We start from the raw sequence: 20,640 nt of genomic DNA, 5'->3' as shown, positions 1-20,640 counted from the left end.
ATCAGTCAATAAACTGTTAATTACATGATACCGGGCAAAAGAGTTGAGAGGACACACTCCGCTAGAAAGCAAAGGCAAATGCCTATAACAGAGGTTCAAAGGGCGCATGCGTAAAGGCCACGCAACCGCAGTGATTGTGGTTACCGCTATTGGGGCACCATCCCGATAAATCCGAGGCGCAGCGCATCCTCTCAGAGCATGCGCGCTGTACCCGACGCGCCTTCATTTTTCTCACGTCTCTCCTGGCGGAAGCGGAAACGGCGCTCGCGCCGCCGAGTTGTCTGGCTTGCTGGTCCGGAAGCCACTCTCCTTCAGCTTTCTCGTTGATCTCCTGTCACTATGGCGCTGGCTGTCTTGCGTCTCCTAGAGCCCTTTCCAACAGAGACACCCCCATTGGCCGTGCTGCTGCCGCCTGGGGGCCCATGGCCGGCGGCGGGGCTGGGCCTGGTGCTGGCCCTGCGGCCTGCAGGGGAGAGCCCGGCAGGGCCAGCGCTGCTAGTGGCGGCCGTGGAGGGGCCGGGCGCGGGGACCGAAGAGCAAGGTCCCGGGCCCCCGGAGCTGCTGGTTAGCCGCGCGCTGCTGCGGCTCCTGGCATTGGGTTCCGGGGCGCGGGTGCGGGCGCGGCCCGTGCGGCGGCCCCCGGCGCTGGGCTGGGCGCTGCTTGGCACCTCGCCGGGGCCCGGGCTCGGACCACGAGTCGGACAGCTGCTAGTGAGGCGCGGAGAAACCCTGCCAGTGCCCGGACCGCGGGTCCTGGAGACGCGGCCGGCGTTGCAAGGGCTGCTGGGCCCAGGGACTCGGCTGGCTGTGACCGAGCTCCGCGGGCGAGTCAGACAGTGCTCCGAGACTGCAGACCGCAGCCAGCCCCCACCCCCACCCGTGGTGTCCTCCTTTGCGGTTTCTGGCAAAGTCCGGCGACTCCAAGGAGTTCTGGGAGGGACTGGAGATTCACTGGGAGTGAGCCGGAGTTGTCTCCGTGGCCTCGGCCTTTTCCAGGGAGAATGGGTGTGGGTGGCCCGGGCTGGAGAGCCATCCGACACTTCCCGGCCGCACTTGGTCACAGTGCAGGTCCTAGAACCTCGCTGGGACCTCTCTCAAAGGCTGGGACCTGGCTCTGGACAGCTGGGAGAGCCCCTCGCTGACGGACTGGCGCTTGTGCCTGCCACTCTGGCTTTTAATCTTGGCTGCGACCCCCTGGAAGTGGGAGAGCTCAGAATTCAGGTAGGAGACAGGACTGAGGTCAAAAGTGCTTCCTCTTCCTTGTGCCCTCTTCTCTGTCCTAACTGAATTGGAAGACCAGAGCTGTAGAATTTAGGTCCCTTACTCCATACAACCTTCGACTTTTCACTTAATGTCTCTTAGCCTTGTTCATTTTCTATAATCAAAATGTCATAAGCCTCCGTAGTGTAGTGGTGCATGAGCTTTCATCTGTTCAGATGAAAGGTGAGATTCAGTCAAATTACCAGATCAAGGCGTGGGGAACCTGCAGCCCCAAGGCCACAGGTTCCCCACCCTCAATGCCTATCCTTTCCCTCAATACCCATCTAAAGATGACACCTTCCTCACAAAGCCTTTCATAGTCTCATCACCACAAATTTAACGTGACTTCTTTCTCTTATAACATTTGTACCTTTCTTGTTTGGTCTGGTTATGATTATGTGATCTGTCTAATCCTCAATTATATATTGTAAATTGAAGGAAAGGGCTCTTTATCATCTTTGCAGCCTGGTGTTTAATTTTAATATTTTATTAAATACATCCAAGAGAAATTTTTGTTTTCTGCCTTTACTTCAAGAAGACAGTTGTGTTTGGGGGACAAATACAGTATAATGTTTAATTAAGCACTTAGATATATGGTCTAGGGTGGTGCTGTCCAATATGTAATCCACTAGCCACTTTAAATAAAGTAAAAAATTCAGTTATTCAGTTGCTTAAGCCAAAGTTTTTGTTTGTTTGTTTGTTTGTTTGGCTCAGCCTCCCATGTAGCTAGGACCACAGGTACACACCACCACACCTGGCTAATTAAAAAAAAAATTTTGTAGAGATGGGGTCTTGCTATATTGCTCAGGGTGGTCTCAAAACTCCTGGCCTCAAGTGATCCTCCTAAAGTGCTGAGATTACAGGTATGAGCCACAATGCCCAACCACTTTAGTCACATTTTAAGTGACTACAGGTTGTCACTTAAGGAATTGCATCAGTAGCCACATGTAGATATAGACTATTTCCACCATTGTAGAAGATACTATTGGGCAGTGCTGGAGTAGCCAATTAATACTATGGGATATCAGGAACCCTTTCAACTTCAGTGAAATAATGTCTTTTTCCCACAGCCTGATTTCAGATTGTCCCCACTAATGTCCACTTAATATTAATCTCAGGGGATGCCTGGTGTCATTCAAAGGACTTGTGGGAATGAACGTCTTTACCATTTCACTGGCTCTGGGCCAAGTTAAAGGTATCATAGAAAGATTATCTTTACTGGGGAACTTTTTGGAGCCAGAGTCAGGAAGGGAGGTGACATCTCTTCCTGCTGCCCATTAGAGGGAGAAGTTTGTTTTCTAGGGAAGATAGAAGTATTCAGCTTTGCTACCTCAGGCCCTGCCTCCCCTAAGCTTTATGATTGATTATGGGAGGGTAAAGGATGAAAGTAGTTATATTGGCTGCTAAGAGACAAGGCAGGGAAGAGCCTGCCTCCTTAGGAAAAGGTTATAAAGTGGTGATTGTTTCTCTAATAGAGGTACTTGGAAGGCTCCATTGCCCCCGAAGACAAAGGAAGCTGCTCATTGCTGCCTGGGCCTCCGTTTGCCAGAGAGTTACACATTGAAATTGTGTCCTCTCCCCACTACAGCACTAATGGAAATTATGACCATGTTCTTTACCGGCACTTTCAGACACCCAGGTTAGCTACCTACCCCTTTAAAGAGAATAGCGTCTCACCCTCATCACTCTCCTGTCCCATGCCTTAGATCCAGGTACCCCAGAGGTTCTGGTTAAAAGAAGCCACATTTTAGGCAAATTGTATGTAGGCCTCTCAGTGTGTCAGGCAGACCACAGAAGAGAAATCTAAATGCTGTGGTGAATCTGGACACTCCAAACAGAAACCTGTTTGATTAAAAAAGCCTGCAAAAGAACCAGGATCTCACTCTGCCCCTCACGGGTCTCTGATCCCCGTTGCTAGTCCCTCTACCGTTTCCCCCAGCTCATCCTAGGTCTGACTTGTTCCCTGGAGAATTGCTTGGGAATCTCTGGTGGGCAGTAGACTCCTAAGGAGTAGTCTGCGTGTTGGAGGTGGGCAGGGGGGAGATGTCAGGCACATGCGCATGACTCCCATTGTGAGCTGACCAGGGCCACTGCTGTGTTGCAGGGTAGTCCAGGAAGGGGACGTTCTGTGTGTGCCAACAGTTGGGCAAGTAGAGATCCTGGAAGGAAGTCCAGAGAAACTGCCCAGGTATGCAGCTGCCTTCTGTCCTACAGCTGGGATTGGTAACCTGGGTGCAGGAATTCTGTAATCCCCTCCCCACATGTTGTATGTAATAATTTTGTGCTTAAGAATATTTTGTTGTTTGCATGTACATTTTTCTGGAAAGAAGGTCCATTCCTTCTTCAGGTTCCCAAGCAGGTGTGTAACTGAAGAAAGACTAAGAACCACTGCCTGGCCAGGTGCGGTGGCTCACGCCTGTAATCCTAGCACCCTGGGAGGCCGAGGCTGGTGGATTGTTTGAGCTCAGGAGTTTGAGACCAGCCTGAGCAAGAGCAAAACCCCATCTCTACTAAAAATAGAAAGAAATCATATGGACAGCTAAAATATATATATAGAAAAATGAGCCGGGCATGGTGGCACATGCCTGTAGTCCCAGCTACTCGGGAGGCTGAGGCAGGAGGATAGCTTGAGCCCAGGAGTTTGAGGTTGCTGTGAGCTAGGCTGACGCCATGGCACTCTAGCCCAGGCAACAGAGCAAGACTCTGTCTCAAATAAAATTAAAAAAAAAAAAAAAAACACTCCCTGCTGGCTTTGGGAGGTGTTTATCCTCCAACTGGTCAGTGGTCCTAATTAAAGTAAAGTAAAGTAAATTAAAGCAATAAGAATAGTTTAATGGTCTAGACCAAGATGGAATTCCTTCCTTTCCATTCTCAGCCACTGTGTTGTTTGAGCCAGGACTCATACCAACTATATCTCAATGTAAAGATACACAGGCTCTGATTTCTGCTGTAACTGGTGAAGTGTGCACAAGCTGCTTCTCAACCCTCTCTCTGAAATCGGGAGGGAGGGATTCCTGCTGTCCTTGAGAGGCCCACTCTCTCTCCTGTCCTCAACAGAAAATGGGGAATAGAGCATAACTGAGCCAAGAACCCAAAACAAGGAGTCCAGCTTTTCTCCTCCTCCTGTTGACCCTGACCAGAGAGGTTCCATGTAAAATGGTGAGACAAAGAATTAAGAGACTGCTTTGGCCTTATGTGAATGGAGGAGGGACTGTCCTGTACCCCAGGCAGTCCCTCTATTCTGGACTGATTTCCTGTAGTGGTTTACTAGAAAGGGAACACAACTGATGGAAGAACTAACCCAACTTTAAGAGCCTTCATGTTCAAGGTCTCTGGCCACACAGCCTGGGTCCTCTGCCAGGAGAGAGATGCCTTGTCTGGAGTGCCTGATTTATCCTTGGTCAATATCCAGAGCTTGGTTCTGGCCAGGGCTCAGTCCCTCTAATGTCAGGGCAGTGGTGCCCGGATCAAGGGCTGGGTAGTGCCCTTTATAACCCCATTTAGGCTCCATGGCACATCTTTGGGATTTCCCACATTAAGTCCACAACTGGGGTCTAGTGGAAAATGGCCAGGCTGTCACTTAGCAGTCACTTCCCACTTCCATCCCCCATCTCAAATTTGGCAAATGCCTATGAGCAAGCCTTCTGTAGGAATACTACAGAATGCCCACCCTTTGTACTTTCAAAGGAAAATAGGCACTGAGACCTCCTGAGACAGACTAACAAGCCAGTTCTATTCCTGAACCTCTGCTGTCCCAACCCTGTGGAAACCTGCCTTCCTCCTGGGTGCTGAGCATGTGGTTCTTCCCCCTCAGCAAGTCCCTAGGAAAGCAGGTTTGGGGTGGGTGGGCAGGTGAGTCCAAGGACAGATAGAGATGAGTGCTTTAGGTGCCCTGGGAAGCCCTGCAGAGGTTCCTGTGATCCCTGGAAAGGAATTGCACTGTTGGTGGTGTAGCCTCTTCAGCCTCTCCCCCTGTCCACTTCCCAAAACCAGGCTGCATGGAAGCCGGCTCCACTGTCGCCCATCTGGCTCTCTGGAACACAACCTAGTGTTGCTCAGCAATGTCCAGATAGGTTCCAGAGCTCTGGCCCTTTACTCACTGAGGTGGTCCAACCACCCTCCACCAAAGAAGGTGGCCTCTTCCTAACACCCGCAGTGCTGCTCCTCCTCTCATTCCTATGCAGTGCTTGCCATATGCGCTGACTCAAGATATCCAGCTCCATTGAGAGTCTATGTTATAGACTGACATGTTGCTTATTTATAATCGATTACAGCAAGATACAGTTTTCCTTATGTTCTAGTTTTCACCACAGTTACTGCCAACTGTAATGGTTACAAGAGTTTCATAATACTACCCTGGTATGCTTCCCCGTACCTTGAGGCACTCCCATCTCTCTTTGCTGCCAGAGGGAGCAGCTTTGTGACTACAGGACAGTGTAAGCAAAGGACTTTGTACCCTGATTGGACCTGAAAGAGGCCCAGCTTATAGTCTGGCTCTATCATTGCTTGCTGCCTGAGAATTACAGAGGGGAGTAGCTCATCACTTCTTATCTGGAAAATTGGGTTAGCGACTGCTACCTGCTACCAACCCTCTTCCCTGTTGGTAGGTTGAATAACCCTAACTCACTATGACACTGGCTAATAACGGCACAGCCTGGTTATGCATCAGAATTGCTGGGGGAGATTTTGAAAAATAGAGATACCTAAGCCCCACCCCAGACCTGTTGGAGCAGAATCAGGGTGAGGCTGGAGCCTGTGAAGTCTCTTTTTACCCCCTACAAAGGAAGAAGAAATGTTAATTTTAAAAATTGAGGCTGGGCGCGGTGGCTCACGCCTGTAATCCTAGCACACTGGGAGGCCGAGGCGGGTGGATCGCTTGAGGTCAGGAGTTCGAGACCAGCAAGAGCGAGACCCCGTCTCTACTAAAAATAGAAAGAAATTATCTGGCCAACTAAAATATATATAGAAAAAAAAAGTTAGCCGGGCATGGTGGTGCATGCCTGTAGTCCCAGCTACTTGGGAGGCTGAGGCAGAAGGATCGCTTGAGCCCAGGAGTTTGAGGTTGCTGTGAGCTGGGCTGATGCCATGGTACTCTAGCCAGGGCAACAGAGCAAGGCTCTGTCTCAAAAAAAAAAAAAAAAAAAAAAAAATTCACACTGTTAAAGTATACAATTCAGTGGTTTTATTATATTCATAAGGTTGTGCAACCAATATCACTGTTTAATTCCAGAAAATTTTCATCACCCAAAAAGAAATTCTGTACCCATTAGCAGTCATTCCCTATTCCCTCCCTCCCCCAGCCCCTGGCAACCGCTAATCTACTGAATGGAATCATATCATATGTGAGAAATTTTATTTTTTTGTTTATTTTTTTCTATTTTAGAGATGGGGTCTTGCTATATTGCCCAGGCTGGTCTTGAACTCCTTGGCTGAAGTGATCCTCACCCCTCAGCCCCCCAAAAGTGCTGGGATTACAGGCATGAGCAACCACGTCCAGCCAATTTTTTAAAGTTTCACAGATAGTTCTAATATGCAGACAGAATAGAGAATCATCATTGGATATGCATTTGAGGGAGAGACTGTATTCTGAAGCCAGTGGAAATGATCAGATGGTTCATCACTTAGTGCAGCAGTGGCCTCTCCCATTGGAGCGGGTGGGTAGGCCACAGGCCTCGAGAAACACCCCAAAGCTCTCTGATGGTTGTCATGGATGTGGAGACACAGGCATAGCTCCTGCCCTCAAAATGTGAACGATCCAGTCAGGGAGATAGGAAAGACCGTCTGCGTTCCCTTTCCCCTACCTTCCTAGCCCCCACCATGTCTCAGGGCACTCATTTGTGCTGTTTTTGAATTTGTCCTCTATGATTGGGAAAGCCACCTTGTCCTTGGGCAGGGGAGGTGTGTGGACTCTGGATCTGGGGTTCATTGGGTCTCTTTCCTGCAGGTGGCGGGAGATGTTTTTTAAAGTGAAGAAAACAGTTGGGGAAGCTCCAGGTGGACCAACTAGCGCCTACTTGGCCGACACCACCCATACGTCCTTGTACATGGTGAGGTCCCAGAGGCGGGAGTAGAGCTGGTGAAGGGGATGGAAACAATTTTTAGAAACTAAAGCTTTCTCCTGCCTTTCACAGGTAGGTTCGACCCTGAGCCCTGTTCCAAGGCTCCCTTCAGGAGACTCCACTGTCTGGAACAGTTTGTCTCCTCCGGGCTTGGAGGCCTTGGTGACCGAGCTCTGTGCTGTCCTGAAGCCCCGCCTCCAGCCAGGGTGAGTGAAGCCATAGCTCTGGGGTGTGAGAAAAGCCTGCTCAGAACATCCCAGGCAAGTAGTTCCTAATGCTCTGGCCAGGGTGGGATTGGGAGGACCTTCTTCAAACCAGTATGTCCAATTAGGCCACTCTTTCTGTAAGCAAATTCCCATGCTCCTTTCCTGAGATAGCCCCCATCCTCCAAGGTCGGCTCTGCAGGAAGAATCTCTACCAGGGGCAGCTGTCTCTGACACAGCCCTTCCCCCCTGGGAGCCTACTGATCATCCTGGTCTTCACCCCCCTGGCCCTGCAGGACACAGCTCCGCATACCCGTGGTCCCAGTGTAGACACAGACCCCTCCCTAACGCCTCTCAGCACCATCCAGACCAGACGTAATGGTCAAGGCTTTATTGAGGGCACAGTGATAACACAGGAACTAGTCTCTAGCTGTTGAGTATGCTCCTTGCTGCTGCCAGAGCATTGGAGGTGGTGTGGGCGATGTGGCCTCACCAGGTGGAGACAGCCCTGAGCTTGGCAGACGAGGGCAGGGAGTGGGGGGCTCAAGGAGAAAGAAACAGGGTGTTTGCTTTCTAGACCCAAGGGTCCCTGTGTTACTTGGCACTCTGAAGCTGTGGTCCCCAAGCCCCAGGCCATGGACCGGTACTGGTCTGTGGCCCGTTAGGACTGGGCCGCACAGCAGGAGGTGAAAGGTGGGTCGAGGTTATGAAGCTTCGTCTGTATTTACAGCCACTTCCTATCACTCACCATCCCCACCTCATCTTCCATGAAACCGGTCCCTGGTGCCGAAAAGGTTGGGGACTGCTGCTGTAAAGTTTGGTAAGAATGAAGGAGGTAAGTATCTGTTCTCTGGCTGCAGGAGTGCCTTACTGACTGGAACGAGCAGCATCCTTCTACGGGGCCCGCCGGGCAGTGGGAAGACCACGGTAGTTGCTGCTGCTTGTGGTCGCCTTGGGCTCCACTTAGTGAAGGTGAGGGTCTCTGGAGAGTAGACCCCCACCTACCCCCCCTCCCCAGCTCAGATCCTCCCTTCTCCCCTTCCTCTCCATCTACTGCTGGGCCCTAACTCTTCACCCCGCTGGGTCAGACTCATCCCCATGATGCTCAGCTACTAACAGGTGCTTTCAAGGAGGGGCTTTGAAGAGTTTGGTAGACAGTCCGGGGAATGGGGTAGGGTAAAGAAGAGATGGGACTTGGCCAGCGTACCTTCTTCCGCTATCCCTGCCCTCCAAGGGAAAAGATGACACCCCCCACCCCCACTGCCGTTCTCCTGCCACCATCATGCCTGCCCCTTGCTCACAGGCTCGTTGGGACCCCTCCCCAGGTGCCCTGCTCCAGCCTGTGCGCAGACAGCAGCGCAGCTGTGGAGACAAAGCTGCAGGCCGCCTTCTCCCGGGCCCGCCGCTGCCGGCCTGCAGTCCTGTTGCTGACGGCCGTGGACCTTCTGGGTCGGGACCGCGACGGGCTGGGTGAGGATGCCCGTGTGGTGGCCTCGCTGCGCCACCTCCTCCTCAGCCAGGACCCCCTCAGCAGGTATTTATACGGGCTGGGCTCATTAAAGGGGCAAGGCTCAGCCCGCCTAGCTCTCTTCAGCCTTGCAGTCCTGGCTTCCCCACCCCCTCAGTGGCTTCTCAGACACCCACCACCCAGCTGGCTGCCTTCTCCACGGCCCTGAGCTTGGGGTCTGAGGGGGATCCCGAGGGAGGAGGATGTGGCCTAGTATTTCTTGGAGAACACTCAGTTAATAAAAAAGCACACCCTGTGCCCTCGATGAGCACCCCATGTGAGGGAGAAACACAGGACCCCTCTCGAGGTATTCCCAGGGACCCCATGCAGGCACTGGGGTGGGTGCTCCCCTCCCCTGCCCTCTCACCTCCCTCCGGACAGGGCGGTGCTTGGGGGCTGCCAGCCACGTCGCTGCCCTCAGTGCCCACTCCTCTGTCTGCAGCTGCCCTCCCCTGATGGTTGTGGCCACCACAAGCCGGGCCCAGGACCTGCCTGCTGACGTGCAGACGGCATTTCCGCACGAGCTGGAGGTGCCTGTGCTGTCAGAGGGGCAGCGGCTCAGCGTCCTGCGGGCCCTCACTGCCCACCTTCCCCTGGGCCAAGAGGTGAACCTGGCACAGCTGGCGAGGCGGTGTTCAGTGAGTATCAGAGATCAGGCCTCCCTGGGATATCACAGGGCCTTTGTCACAGGAACTCAGTCCTGCTGCCCTGCAAGTGAGGGTAGAAACCCCCAAGGCTTCAACAGTGGGCTTCTGCTCCAGCCAGGGGACCAGTTCCCCAAGGCTTCCTGACTACTGTGCCCTGCTCATGTGTCCTTTCCTGATTCCCTAGGGCTTCGTGGTAGGGGATCTCTGTGCCCTTCTGACCCACAGCAGCCGGGCAGCCTGCACTCGGATCAAGAACTCAGGGTAAGTGAGCTGAGTACAGGAGGGGAAAGGCCGCAAGAGGACACATATGTGGATGGATGGCCGGCGAGGAAAGGAGAATGGGACCGTGGCGGGGAGGACGCCTCACACGAGGTCCTCCAGAGGCCTCTCTGTGTTTCTCTTTGCAGTTTGGTGGGCAGCTTGAGCGAGGAGGATGAGGGGGAGCTCTGTGCTGCTGGCTTTCCCCTCCTGGCTGAGGACTTTGGGCAGGCGCTAGAGCAACTGCAGACAGCTCACTCCCAGGCCATCGGAGCCCCCAAGGTGGCCACTCCAAGTCCCTGGAGGTGGGATAGGAGCCCTCCCCCAGTGTATGCCAACCTCACACTTTCCATCTCCTAGATCCCCTCGGTGTCCTGGCATGATGTGGGCGGGCTGCAGGAGGTGAAGAAGGAGATTTTGGAGACCATTCAGCTCCCTCTGGAGCACCCTGAGCTGCTGAGCCTGGGCTTGAGACGCTCGGGCCTTCTACTCCACGGGCCCCCTGGCACTGGCAAGACCCTCCTGGCCAAGGCAGTAGCCACTGAGTGCAGCCTTACCTTCCTCAGGTGGCCTGGGGGCCCTGGAAGGGATGGTGGGTGGATCAGGGGCGGCAGCAGGCGGGGGAGCAGGGGGGACTGCCCGAGAGGTTGACTGTGTGTGTGTCTGACGGGTCTCACCTTCCCACATCATCTCACTTAGCGTGAAGGGGCCAGAGCTCATTAACATGTACGTGGGCCAAAGTGAGGAGAATGTTCGGGAAGGTGAGTAAGCAACCACAATGGTCCCTGTGCCCTCCCCACCCCCAGGCTGCTTAGTCCTTCCTAGTCCTCCTTTCCACAAGTCAGGTTCCTGTCCAGCCGGATCTAGTACTGGAGTGCCAGTGCTAAACTGTCAGACCCCCGTTTCCCTCTCCCCTCTCCCCGGACTTCAAATGCTCCTGAGCGTCCCTCTCCTGTGGGCCTCTCTCTCTCCAGTGTTTGCCAGGGCCCGGGCTGCAGCGCCATGCATTATCTTCTTTGATGAACTGGACTCCTTGGCTCCAAGCCGGGGGCGAAGTGGAGACTCTGGAGGAGTGATGGACAGGTGGGGGTCTGAGTGGGAGTGGAGTCTGGGGTCCAGATGAGAAGGGAGGTGACACAGGTCACAGCAGCCTTTAGACTAGAGCCAAAAGATGGAGGTTCCTGCCTTTCCAGTTCTGAGATTGTACATGGAAGACAAAAGGGACCATTAAGTCCTTGGTCACCCTCACTTCCTCCTCTACAGGGTGGTGTCTCAGCTCCTGGCTGAGCTGGATGGGCTTCACAGCACTCAGGATGTCTTTGTGATCGGAGCCACCAACAGACCAGACCTCCTGGACCCTGCCCTCCTGCGACCTGGCAGGTGGGCTCCCTGTACCTCTCACCTCCACCAGGCCCATCTGGTTTTGTCCCTCCACCCCCATCCTGTGCCGCCTTCACCCTCCTGGCTGGGCTCCCTGACACGTATCCCTGCCCATCTCCCTAAAGATTTGACAAGCTGGTGTTTGTGGGGGCGAGCGAGGACCGGGCCTCCCAGCTACGTGTTCTGAGCGCCATCACACGCAAGTATGCCTTGGCAGAGGGAGACTCCCACAGAGCTAGGGCCTTGGGAGGGTTGAGGGATAAGTGCGACATGACGAGCTGGTCAGCGATGGCTCTCGAGGTGGGTGGTGATGCCAGCTCTAATCGTTCCTTTCCCGTACCCCTAAACAGATTCAAGCTAGAGCCCTCTGTGAGCCTGGTGAACGTGCTGGATTGCTGCCCGCCCCAGCTGACAGGCGCAGACCTCTACTCTCTCTGCTCTGATGCCATGACAGCTGCCCTCAAACGCAGGGTTCATGATCTGGAGGAAGGTGAGCCACTTGCCAGCCCCAGAGGCCATCCAAAAAGCTAGTAGGGAGCCGGGTGTACCTGTAGTCCCAGCTACTCTAAAGCCTAAGGAAGACTGCTAGAGCCCAGGAGTTTCAGGCCAACCTGAGCAATGTAGCAAGACCCCGAAAAACTAGTGGGAGACAAGCCTGGTTCTAAATTTCAGAGGAAGGACTATTGACACCTGAGGGATTCTGAGCAGGAAGATGCCTTCCCAGGGCTCTCCCTGCCTAGGCATAGACCACAGCCTCTGTTCCCAGTTGGAATGGGACCCTGGCCTTACCTCCCCCTTGTCACTTCTAGGGCTGGAGCCTGGGAGCTCAGCACTGCTGCTCACCATGGAGGACCTGCTGCACGCTGCTGCCCGGCTGCAGCCCTCAGTCAGTGAGCAGGAGCTGCTCCGGTACAAGCGCATCCAGTGCAAGTTTGCTGCCTGCTAGGAGCCCCTGCGGTCAGGGACCCTGTCACAATGCCTAAAGGTACCTACCTAGCCCCACATAGGGACCTGAGAGGGAAAGGCTCTTCCTCAGGCTGCTGCCCACCCACCTGAAGGCTACCTTCCCCCTCCAGGAGATCCCCTGGGTGCAGAGTGGCATTGGGAGCCCGGCGAGAGCTCAAGAGGCATCTCCTGCTTTCTTGCCCCTCCTTCCAGGCCAGCTGTAAGACAAGGCCCATGTGGTCAGGAGGAGGGCTGGAGCCTGGGCTTCTGGGGATTGAGCCCTGAGAGGGCCAGTTCTGTGGCTAAAAATAAAGTGTTTGCCTCCCCCTGCTGGTGTGGTGTGAAAGAGTGGAGTGGGGAGGAGCAGGGTTGGGGGAGGAGTGAACCGTCAGGGAGGGCAGGGGTGGGCATTGTGACAGCCTGATCCTTCTGACACAAACACACAGCATGCCAGAACTGAAAAGGCGTGGACTCTATTGTTTACCCTCTGTTCGCCTGAACCCACATCCCTGTGCCCCCTGTGGTCTGCTCTAGAAGCTGCTGGTTCCCATCTCCCAGATGGAGCTGGAAGTGCCTGGGCAGAGGGTGGTGGGAGCTGAGGCCACACTCAATCTGTCCTCTTGAGCACATGGATGAAGTAGCAGGGAATGTAGGCTTGGCCTGGCTCGTAAGGCTTGAAGTCACCCAGGATGCTGTGCTGGCATTTGCCCCCGAAGGCTGCTTGGAGCAACTCCGTGAAGGATGCCAGACGGTGCGGGTAGTAGGAGAGCCGGAACTTACTGCAACAGAGCCCCAGGACAACCATGAGGACAGGTGGCCCCAGGTCCCACCACCACCACCTCACCCCTGCCTAGCCAAGTGGTACCTCAAGCCAGGAGAACCATCCTGGCCAGCCCTTGGCACCTGCACCGTGTAGTCCAGGGTCACCATGTGGGCTTTGTTGTTCACTGTCAGCACTGAGGTTGTGATGTCCTTGGTCAAGTCACTCTGTAAGTGGTGATGCAGGCCGCATTAGCCTCTGTAACCCACCAGGGGGCCCTGGACCCTCCCTCCCCCAGTGGGCCCCACCTTGTAGTAGATGTTCTTCCCTGGGGGTGCACAGCCTGAGCTGAGGATGTGGTCATAGTTGCGGTGATCAATGACCAGCAGGCCCCCTGGTCGCACCATGTTTGCAATGTTCTTCAGCGCCAGCTGGTGCTCACTCTGGTCCCCTGAGCTCCAGGCAGGGGCAGAAAGGCTCTGTCTGCTCAGGGCCCCCAGCACCGGTCTCCCTCCCACTTCTCCCCTCCCCAGGGTGCCAGAGCCAAGGCAGAGAAAGGAAAAAGGCAGAGTCTGCTTTGGCAGGAGAGCAGGTGCTAGGGGTCTGTGGCAAGGGGTATAGCTCAAGGCAAGGGCCATGCCCAAAGCCACACCCTCTGTCACCTTTGGAGTCTGGCAGGTGGGCAAAACTGTTTCCAAGGCAGATGACAGCATCAAAGCCACCCTCTGCTGGCTGGGGCACATCTTTGTTCAGAGTCATCCAGTTGGCTTCCTCGATGACTGGGGGCCAGGAAGGGGAAGAGGAATCAGGGTGGCACCATGGTACCCATAGCACCCACCTCCACCAAGTGCAGTCCTGCCTCAGTTTCTTCTTCAGGACACACAGGGACTCCCATCCAGTGAGGGGGAGGAGGGAAGAGGGGTCAAGGGAGAAGGGAGCCATGGTTGGGAAGGAGGGCTCTATGCTTGTGGGGTTTTATTTGGGGAGGAACAAGACACTTTTATACACTATTAAAACTTGCTTTTCACACCTAGTGCCAGAGCCTCGCTTTTCAGGGAAATGACAGTAATTTTGCTGTCCTCCTGAGGAAAACAAAATACCTCAATCCCCACCCCCACACCTAAAGGAGCCTGGGGTAGCGAACAGTGTTCCTGGCGGCTGGGCTGGGAGGCCGGGCAGGACCCGCATACCCCACTTGTCGAAGCCAGGCTCGTGCCGCCGGTTCCAGCGCTCTTTAAGTGCATACTTCAGCATCTTGTCACTGGCATCCACACTTGTCATGCTGAAGCCCTCTTCCACCAGCATGATGGAGTCCACTCTGGGTGGGGCCAGGGATGAGAGGCAGAGAGGGACAGGGAGGGGGGCCTGTGTGGGACCCTTCTGTCTCAACTCTCCAGAGTCCATTCCTCTGCCTCCTCTCTCCACGCCCTCTCCACTGACCTCAGATAACCTCACAAATCTGTTTGCTATCACCACGTAGCAACTTTTTTTAAAGCACCTTTTCAGAGCCAGGCCCTCTACAAATGTGCATTAATCCTCATGGCAACCCTGCAAGGTAAATGGTGTTATTCCCATTTGAGAGACAGGTAAACTGAGGCTCCTGGAAGTTAAGTAACTTGTGGACGGGAGGCAGTATCCCATGGTGGTTTAGAGCATGGGACAGACCCTAACCAACCTGGTCTGTATCTCCTCTCCACTGGACTGGGAACTTCTATTTCTCTGAGGCCTACTTTCCCCAGTAGTGTATAGGAAATACCACCCCTTACCTCATGGGGTTGTGTGAGGGTTTGAGAAACTGATGTAGCAGGGTTGGTATGTGCAAATGTTGAGCAAATGTTAACTGTTAAGGCTCCCCAAGGCCATCACAGGAGAAGCCATACTGGCGCCAGGATCCAAGGAGCCTGTCTCTGGCCCGGAAGCCCCATGACCCCTCACTTCTCTGCCCACACCCTCTCTCTCACCGTCAGTCTCCCGGGCCCCTTGACCCCGCTGCCTGGCCCGTGCACTCGCAGTGCCCAGCAGGCACCGGTTCCTGGCCCTGGCCTCCCACCTGCCCCTACGTGCCCGGCTGCGGTGCTGTGGTGGGGCGGCCCGGGCTCAGCCGGACCCGGGTACCCCCGCCCTTGACCCCCGACGCGTGCTCACCCGGTGCCGCAGGCCACGTCGAGCACCCGCTGGCAGCCGTGCTGGCGCAGCAGCGCGAGCAGCCACGCCTTGTACTCGGCGGTGCGGCTGCGGGTGTCCCCGATGTAGAGCTGCCACACGCGCGCCGCCTCCCCGTCCGCGAACTGGTCCGGGAGCCCTTCGGCGGCCACCCCCAGGGAGCGGGTCCGGTATACGCTGTCCACCATCCTGAGGCTCGCCTGCCTCCGCACCCACTGGCTCCGCGCTTATAGTGCGGGCGCCGCGGGCCGCCTGGCCCCACCTGGCCAATGGCAGGTGAGCGCGGGGACACGCCCCTGCTAGGCGCCGGGCCCAGGGCCTACGGCTGTGTCAGCCGCGGGGAGGGCCCCGCCTGGCAGTCCTGGACTGGGCCCTTTCTGCTGGCCTTGGGGACTCAGCCCTCTGTGCAATCCCGCGGCGGGAGGGGACCCGCCGCCCTCACAGCCCTCTGCCCACTTACCCTGGAAGGACCCGGGAGGGGCCAGGACAGGGGGGAGCAGTGAGACTGTCCACTCTGTCCCCACCCCAGTTGGAAAGAAAGGGAATAAAGCTTCAAAATCCACGCAGAGCTGAGCTCCCCGGCCGTCAGGGCCGGACCTGTGGCCCGCGCCTGTGGTCCCAGCTACTCGGGAGGCTGAGGCAGGAGGATCGCTTGAGCCCAGGAGTTGGAGGTTGCTGTGAGCTCGGATGAAGCCACTGCACTGCAGCCTGGGCAAGAGTGAGGCCCTGTCTCAAAAAATAAATAAACAAAATAAAATATTTGAAAAGTTACGTGGCTTAGGGCGACTTATTATCTTTTTTCCCACATATTATTACTTTCTTTTCCGTGTGTGTTGCCTGGGAGAGGAAAGCTGAAGAAGGTAGAGGGTCACTCTTTTCACCCTCTCTGAACGCACCTGAGGTAAACCTGGGATTTTTTTTTTTTAGGGCTCAGAAAGCTGTTGGGAAATGTCACCTTTAGAATGACCAACGGGCTGTGAGATGTACTAGACTCTTTGGGTCTCAATATATAAGGACAAGTATTCTTGTTATTTTGGTGTTTGTGGCCTTTTTCCTTTCTTCTCTCAATATTCATATAAATAATAGTGAAACCTGGGAGAAGAGCATTGATTTGTAAATTTAGACATCTGTGCCCACCCTTTCATTTGGAAATGGCCACTGAAAGAAGAATGGATTTAGGTGCTCTATGATGAAACCCAGCTTCAAAAAAAAAAAAGTATTAGTATTTAGAGCAGCCGTCCCCAACCTTTTTGGCACCAGGGACCAGTTTCATGGAAGACAATTTTTCCATGGATGGAGTGGGAATGGGGGGATGGTTTGGGCATGATTCAAGTGCCTGACATTTATTGTGCACTTTATTTCTATTATTATTACAACATAATATATAATAAAATAATTATACAATTCACCATTACAGAATTAGTGGGAGCCCTGAGCTTGTTTTCCTGCAACTAGACAGTCCCATCTGGGGGTGATGGGAGACAGTGACACCCAAAGTGTGTTGCTTATGTCCAGTCTACTACGTAATCCCGTCTTGGTTGCCATCACTGCAGAAAACCCTGCTTCACAAAGATAGGATGTTGGAAATGGAAGCAGGCTTTTCAGTGCTTTTGTGGCAATCTCAGGATATTCTGCCTTGACTTTAATCCAGAATGTATGGAGATTTGTTGCAAACATACTTTTAAGGCTACCGTCTTTTGTGATCTCAAGCAGATGATCTTCTAGCACAAAGTCGATTCACCTGGCTTATTCACAAATGGGTCGTGGACCCATTCCTTCCCAGTTTGGGGGTCTTTTGTGGTTGGGAAGTAATGCTCAAACTCTCTTGAAAGTTGAGATAGGTGATCATGCACCAGTTGGGAGAAAGAAGGCCCTGGCTCAGTCTGTTTCAAAAGCTCTGCTAATGTTTGAAACATGTCAAAAACGCCAATGTCCGCTCATCGCCTCATAATTCCAGTTTGGCTTTGAATGCAGCCACTTTATCTACTGACTTGAACACAGTTGTCATTCTCCCGTGAAGTGACAGATTGAGTTCACTGAGTACACTGAATATGTCATACAAGTAAGCAAGTTTTGTGAACCACTCTGTGTCACTGAAATGTGCTGCCAGTGGTGACTGTTTTTCTAAAAGAAATCTCTAGAGCAGCTCTCATCACTCAAAAACTCTGGCCAGTGGTCTTCCTTTAGAAAGCCACCTCACTTCTGTGTATAGGAGAAGACGGTGTGCTCTGCGTCCATCTCCTCACAGAGCTGCACGAACAGACGTGACCTAAGGGCATGTGCTTTAATGTGGTTGATCATTTTAATCACATCCTGCAAAACGTTTTTTGGTTCAGGTGACATTTTTCGGCTAGCCAGCATTTCTCTATGGATGACACAGTGCGTAGACACACGTTTCAGAAGTGACTTCCTTGACCCGAGTAGTGAAACCAGAAAGCCGTCCGGTCATGGCAGCCATCCGTGCACATACCTACACAAAATGACCAATTTAATTTTCCTGATATGTAATCATTCAAAGACTTGAACAGTTCTGCAGCTGCGGTGTTGGTTGGCAACAAAAGTGCACATAACGCATCCTCATGGACATCCTCCTGAAAAATATGTTGCACAAAAACAAGCATCTTTGCCTTTTTGTCTACATTGGCGGACTCGTCAACCTGGATTGTGTGCCACAGTGACTCATTAATTCTAACAATTGTGCCTCAATATCCTCTGCTATTTTGTCAATTCATCTAGTTATGGTGCTAGCCGAAAGAGGAACATGTGCCACATTTTAAACTGCAGCTTCTCCTAAAAGTTCACGGCAAATGTCCTAAGCAGCAGGCAAGATCAACTCTTCATCAACAGTAAAGGGTTTCTTAGCTTCAGCAATGCGGTTAGCCACTAAGAATGATGCTCTCAGTGCAGACACAGTTGATGAAGTGGTGGCCTTCAATAATGGTTTCTGTTCTTCGTGTTCACTTTTTTTTTCTTTTGAAAAACTCCAGAGGCTTGTCTTTTAATGCAGAGTATTTTGTCTCCATGTGGTAAGGCAGTTTTGAAGGTTTCATGGCTTTGTTGGATAGCCGGTCACCACATATTATGCAAAGTGGGCTTGGAGAATGTGAATCACCTGTTGCAATGAACCTGTAATTTAAGTAGGACTCTTGGTATTTTCTTTTAAATGCAGCTTTCATTTTGTTGGCAGTCTTAGAGTCTCCTGCTGTTTGATCATTGGGTCTTTCCCCCTTTTCAAAGAAGCTCTTCAGTGACATTTGATTTTTACTCATTTTTGCTAGGGTTAGCTTGTGGGCTTAACAAAACTGTGACTGAGACAAGCGCACAGTGTGGGAAAGAGGCACGGACAGAAGTGGTAAATAAAATAATGGACAGGCCACGCTCAGACTAAAACAACTGTTGGATTCTGATGTAAAGCCTGCCACCAGATGCAGCTGTACAATTGAAGTACATCAACTCGCTTGCCACTATAAAGTCTGCCACGAGAGGCAGCTTAATTGTCACTTGCCACTCACTGATAGGGTTTTGATATAAGTCTGCAAGCAATTGATTTATTATGGTCTCTGTGCAGTCAAACCTCTCTGCTGATAATCTGTATTTGCAGCTGCTCCCCAGCACTAGCATCACCACCTCAGCTCCACCTCAGATCATCAGGCATTAGATTCTCATAAGGAGAGCAGCCTAGATCCCTCGCATGCACAGTTTACAGTAGAGTTCCTGCTCCTATGAGAATCTAATGCCGCTGCTGATCTCACAGGAGGCGGAGCTCAGGTGGTGATGCAAGGGAGCAATGAGGAGTGGCTGTAAATACAGATGAAGCTTACTCACTTGTCTGCCACTCACCGCCTGCTGTGCAGCACAATTCCTAACAGGCCATGGACCAGTACAAAAATTGGAACTATACAGAGAAGATTAGCATGGTCCCTCTTCGAGGATGACATGCAAATTTGTGAAGCATTCCATTAAAAACAGTGTAACTTCTAAATGTACGTACTTTCCATTTCAAAAACAAGATTTTTTGTTCCTAAGTTAGTAATTGTTTGATTTCTTTCTCATCCAGAAACTTTTTTTTTTTTTTTTAAACAGGGTCTCATGGCCGGGCGCGGTGGCTCACGCCTGTAATCCTAGCTCTGGGAGGCCGAGGCGGGTGGATCGCTCGAGGTCAGGAGTTCGAGACCAGCCTGAGCAAGAGTGAGACCCCGTCTCTACCAAAAATAGAAAGAAATCATCTGGCCAACTAAAAATATATATACAAAAAAATTAGCCGGGCATGGTGGCTCATGCCTGTAGTCCCAGCTACTCTGGAGGCTGAGGCAGTAGGATCGCTTAAGCCCAGGAGTCTGAGGTTGCTGTGAGCTAGGCTGATGCCACGGCACTCACTCTAGCCTGGGCAACAAAGTGAGACTCTGTCTCAAAAAAAATAAAAAATAAAAAAAAAAAAAAATAAACAGGGTCTCACTGTCTCCCAAGCAGGAGTGGAGTGGCATCATCATAGCTCATTGCAACCTTGAACTCCTCCTGGGCTCAAGAGATCCTCTTGTCTCAGTCTCCCAAATAGCTAGGACTACCAGCACATGCCACCATGCCCAGCTAATTTTTCTAACTTTTTGTAGAGACAGAATCTCCCTATGTTGCCCAGATTGGTCTCAAGTTCCTGGCCTCAAGTGATCCCTCCCACCTTGGCCTCTCAAAGTGCTTAAGATTATAGGTGTGAGCTACCAAGCCTAGCCTCAACTCTTCTTTACATGATGTTATTCATTGACATTTCATTAGGTAGAATATTGTATCTAATTCTTATAATCTTGTTTATTTCTTTATTTTGAGACAGGGTCTTGCTCTGTTGCCCAGGCTGGATTTGAAATTCTGCACTCAAGTGATTCTCCCACCTCAGCCTCTCAAGTAGCTGGGACTACAGGTGAACATTGCACCCAGCTTGTTTTTGTTTTGATTCATAAGAAGTAGAAATTCATTTTTCAGTTGATGGATGCCAAATGCCAAACTCTAGTCCAAGGTACTGAATAAAACTCCTCTCTGCTAACTGTATCTACCCCACACTGACACTGGGACACTGAGAGAGAGGTGGGAAACCACCTATCTGCTTGGATTCTGCTAGCAGAATTATCACAATGGGTCCGTTTTTGACCTTTCTTTTAAGAAACTCCTGTTGAGTGAGTGTAAAATAGGTCTCCATATCAGTGAGTTGTAACACTAACAATGGTGGCTACATTACTATTAAGTAGTGCACCAGTGAGAATTCCAGCGATGTGTAAGAAGATTCTTTTCGACCATTGCATACTTTGTTAAAAGCAGTTTTAAGGAGTGCTAATGTCCAGTAAGATTATCTTCAGATCTTCAGTATACACAGATCTGCACACTGAGCTATTCTTCAACATAAAAATTATACCCTATTTGGGCCCTGATAACAGGCTAAGCATTGCTCATTGAAACAGGTGACTTAGCA

At 52.3% G+C, this 20,640-nt stretch overlaps 2 protein-coding genes and 1 pseudogene across 3 annotated transcripts; 2 read left to right on the top strand and 1 right to left on the bottom strand.

Annotated features, from left to right (window-relative positions):
* Window positions 1-231: 231 nt before the first annotated feature.
* On the top strand, window positions 232-12,588 carry PEX6 (peroxisomal biogenesis factor 6). 2 transcript variants are annotated; one of them, XM_045541968.1, is made up of 18 exons: window positions 232-1,221; window positions 2,736-2,899; window positions 3,365-3,448; window positions 7,205-7,307; window positions 7,392-7,525; window positions 8,383-8,494; window positions 8,848-9,056; window positions 9,472-9,667; window positions 9,861-9,937; window positions 10,084-10,216; window positions 10,295-10,500; window positions 10,634-10,695; window positions 10,909-11,017; window positions 11,198-11,314; window positions 11,440-11,517; window positions 11,665-11,804; window positions 12,124-12,299; window positions 12,391-12,588. In XM_045541968.1, exons 1-17 carry the CDS (start codon window positions 340-342, stop codon window positions 12,258-12,260), a joined length of 2,943 nt encoding a protein of 980 aa, XP_045397924.1. In that variant the 5' UTR covers window positions 232-339; the 3' UTR covers window positions 12,261-12,299; window positions 12,391-12,588. The 2 variants fall into 2 exon arrangements, with proteins under 2 accessions (XP_045397924.1, XP_045397925.1); XM_045541969.1 differs by having other exon boundaries at window positions 12,373-12,588.
* A 128-nt stretch (window positions 12,589-12,716) lies between these two features.
* Window positions 12,717-15,411, bottom strand: GNMT (glycine N-methyltransferase). The gene is made up of 6 exons (XM_045541970.1): window positions 15,165-15,411; window positions 14,210-14,337; window positions 13,682-13,798; window positions 13,328-13,470; window positions 13,125-13,246; window positions 12,717-13,038 (listed from the first exon to the last, which is right to left on the bottom strand). The coding sequence occupies exons 1-6, from the start codon at window positions 15,368-15,370 to the stop codon at window positions 12,867-12,869; spliced, it is 888 nt and encodes a 295-aa protein (XP_045397926.1). The 5' UTR covers window positions 15,371-15,411; the 3' UTR covers window positions 12,717-12,866.
* A 3,639-nt stretch (window positions 15,412-19,050) lies between these two features.
* On the top strand, window positions 19,051-19,148 carry LOC123633697 (annotated as a pseudogene).
* The last annotated feature ends 1,492 nt before the right edge of the window (window positions 19,149-20,640 follow it).

The sequence above is a fragment of the Lemur catta genome, chromosome 2, assembly GCF_020740605.2.
Source record: "Lemur catta isolate mLemCat1 chromosome 2, mLemCat1.pri, whole genome shotgun sequence".
NCBI lineage: Eukaryota > Metazoa > Chordata > Mammalia > Primates > Lemuridae > Lemur > Lemur catta.
Note: the sequence above shows the minus strand (reverse complement) of the source record. Positions and strands in the feature narration are given on the sequence as shown.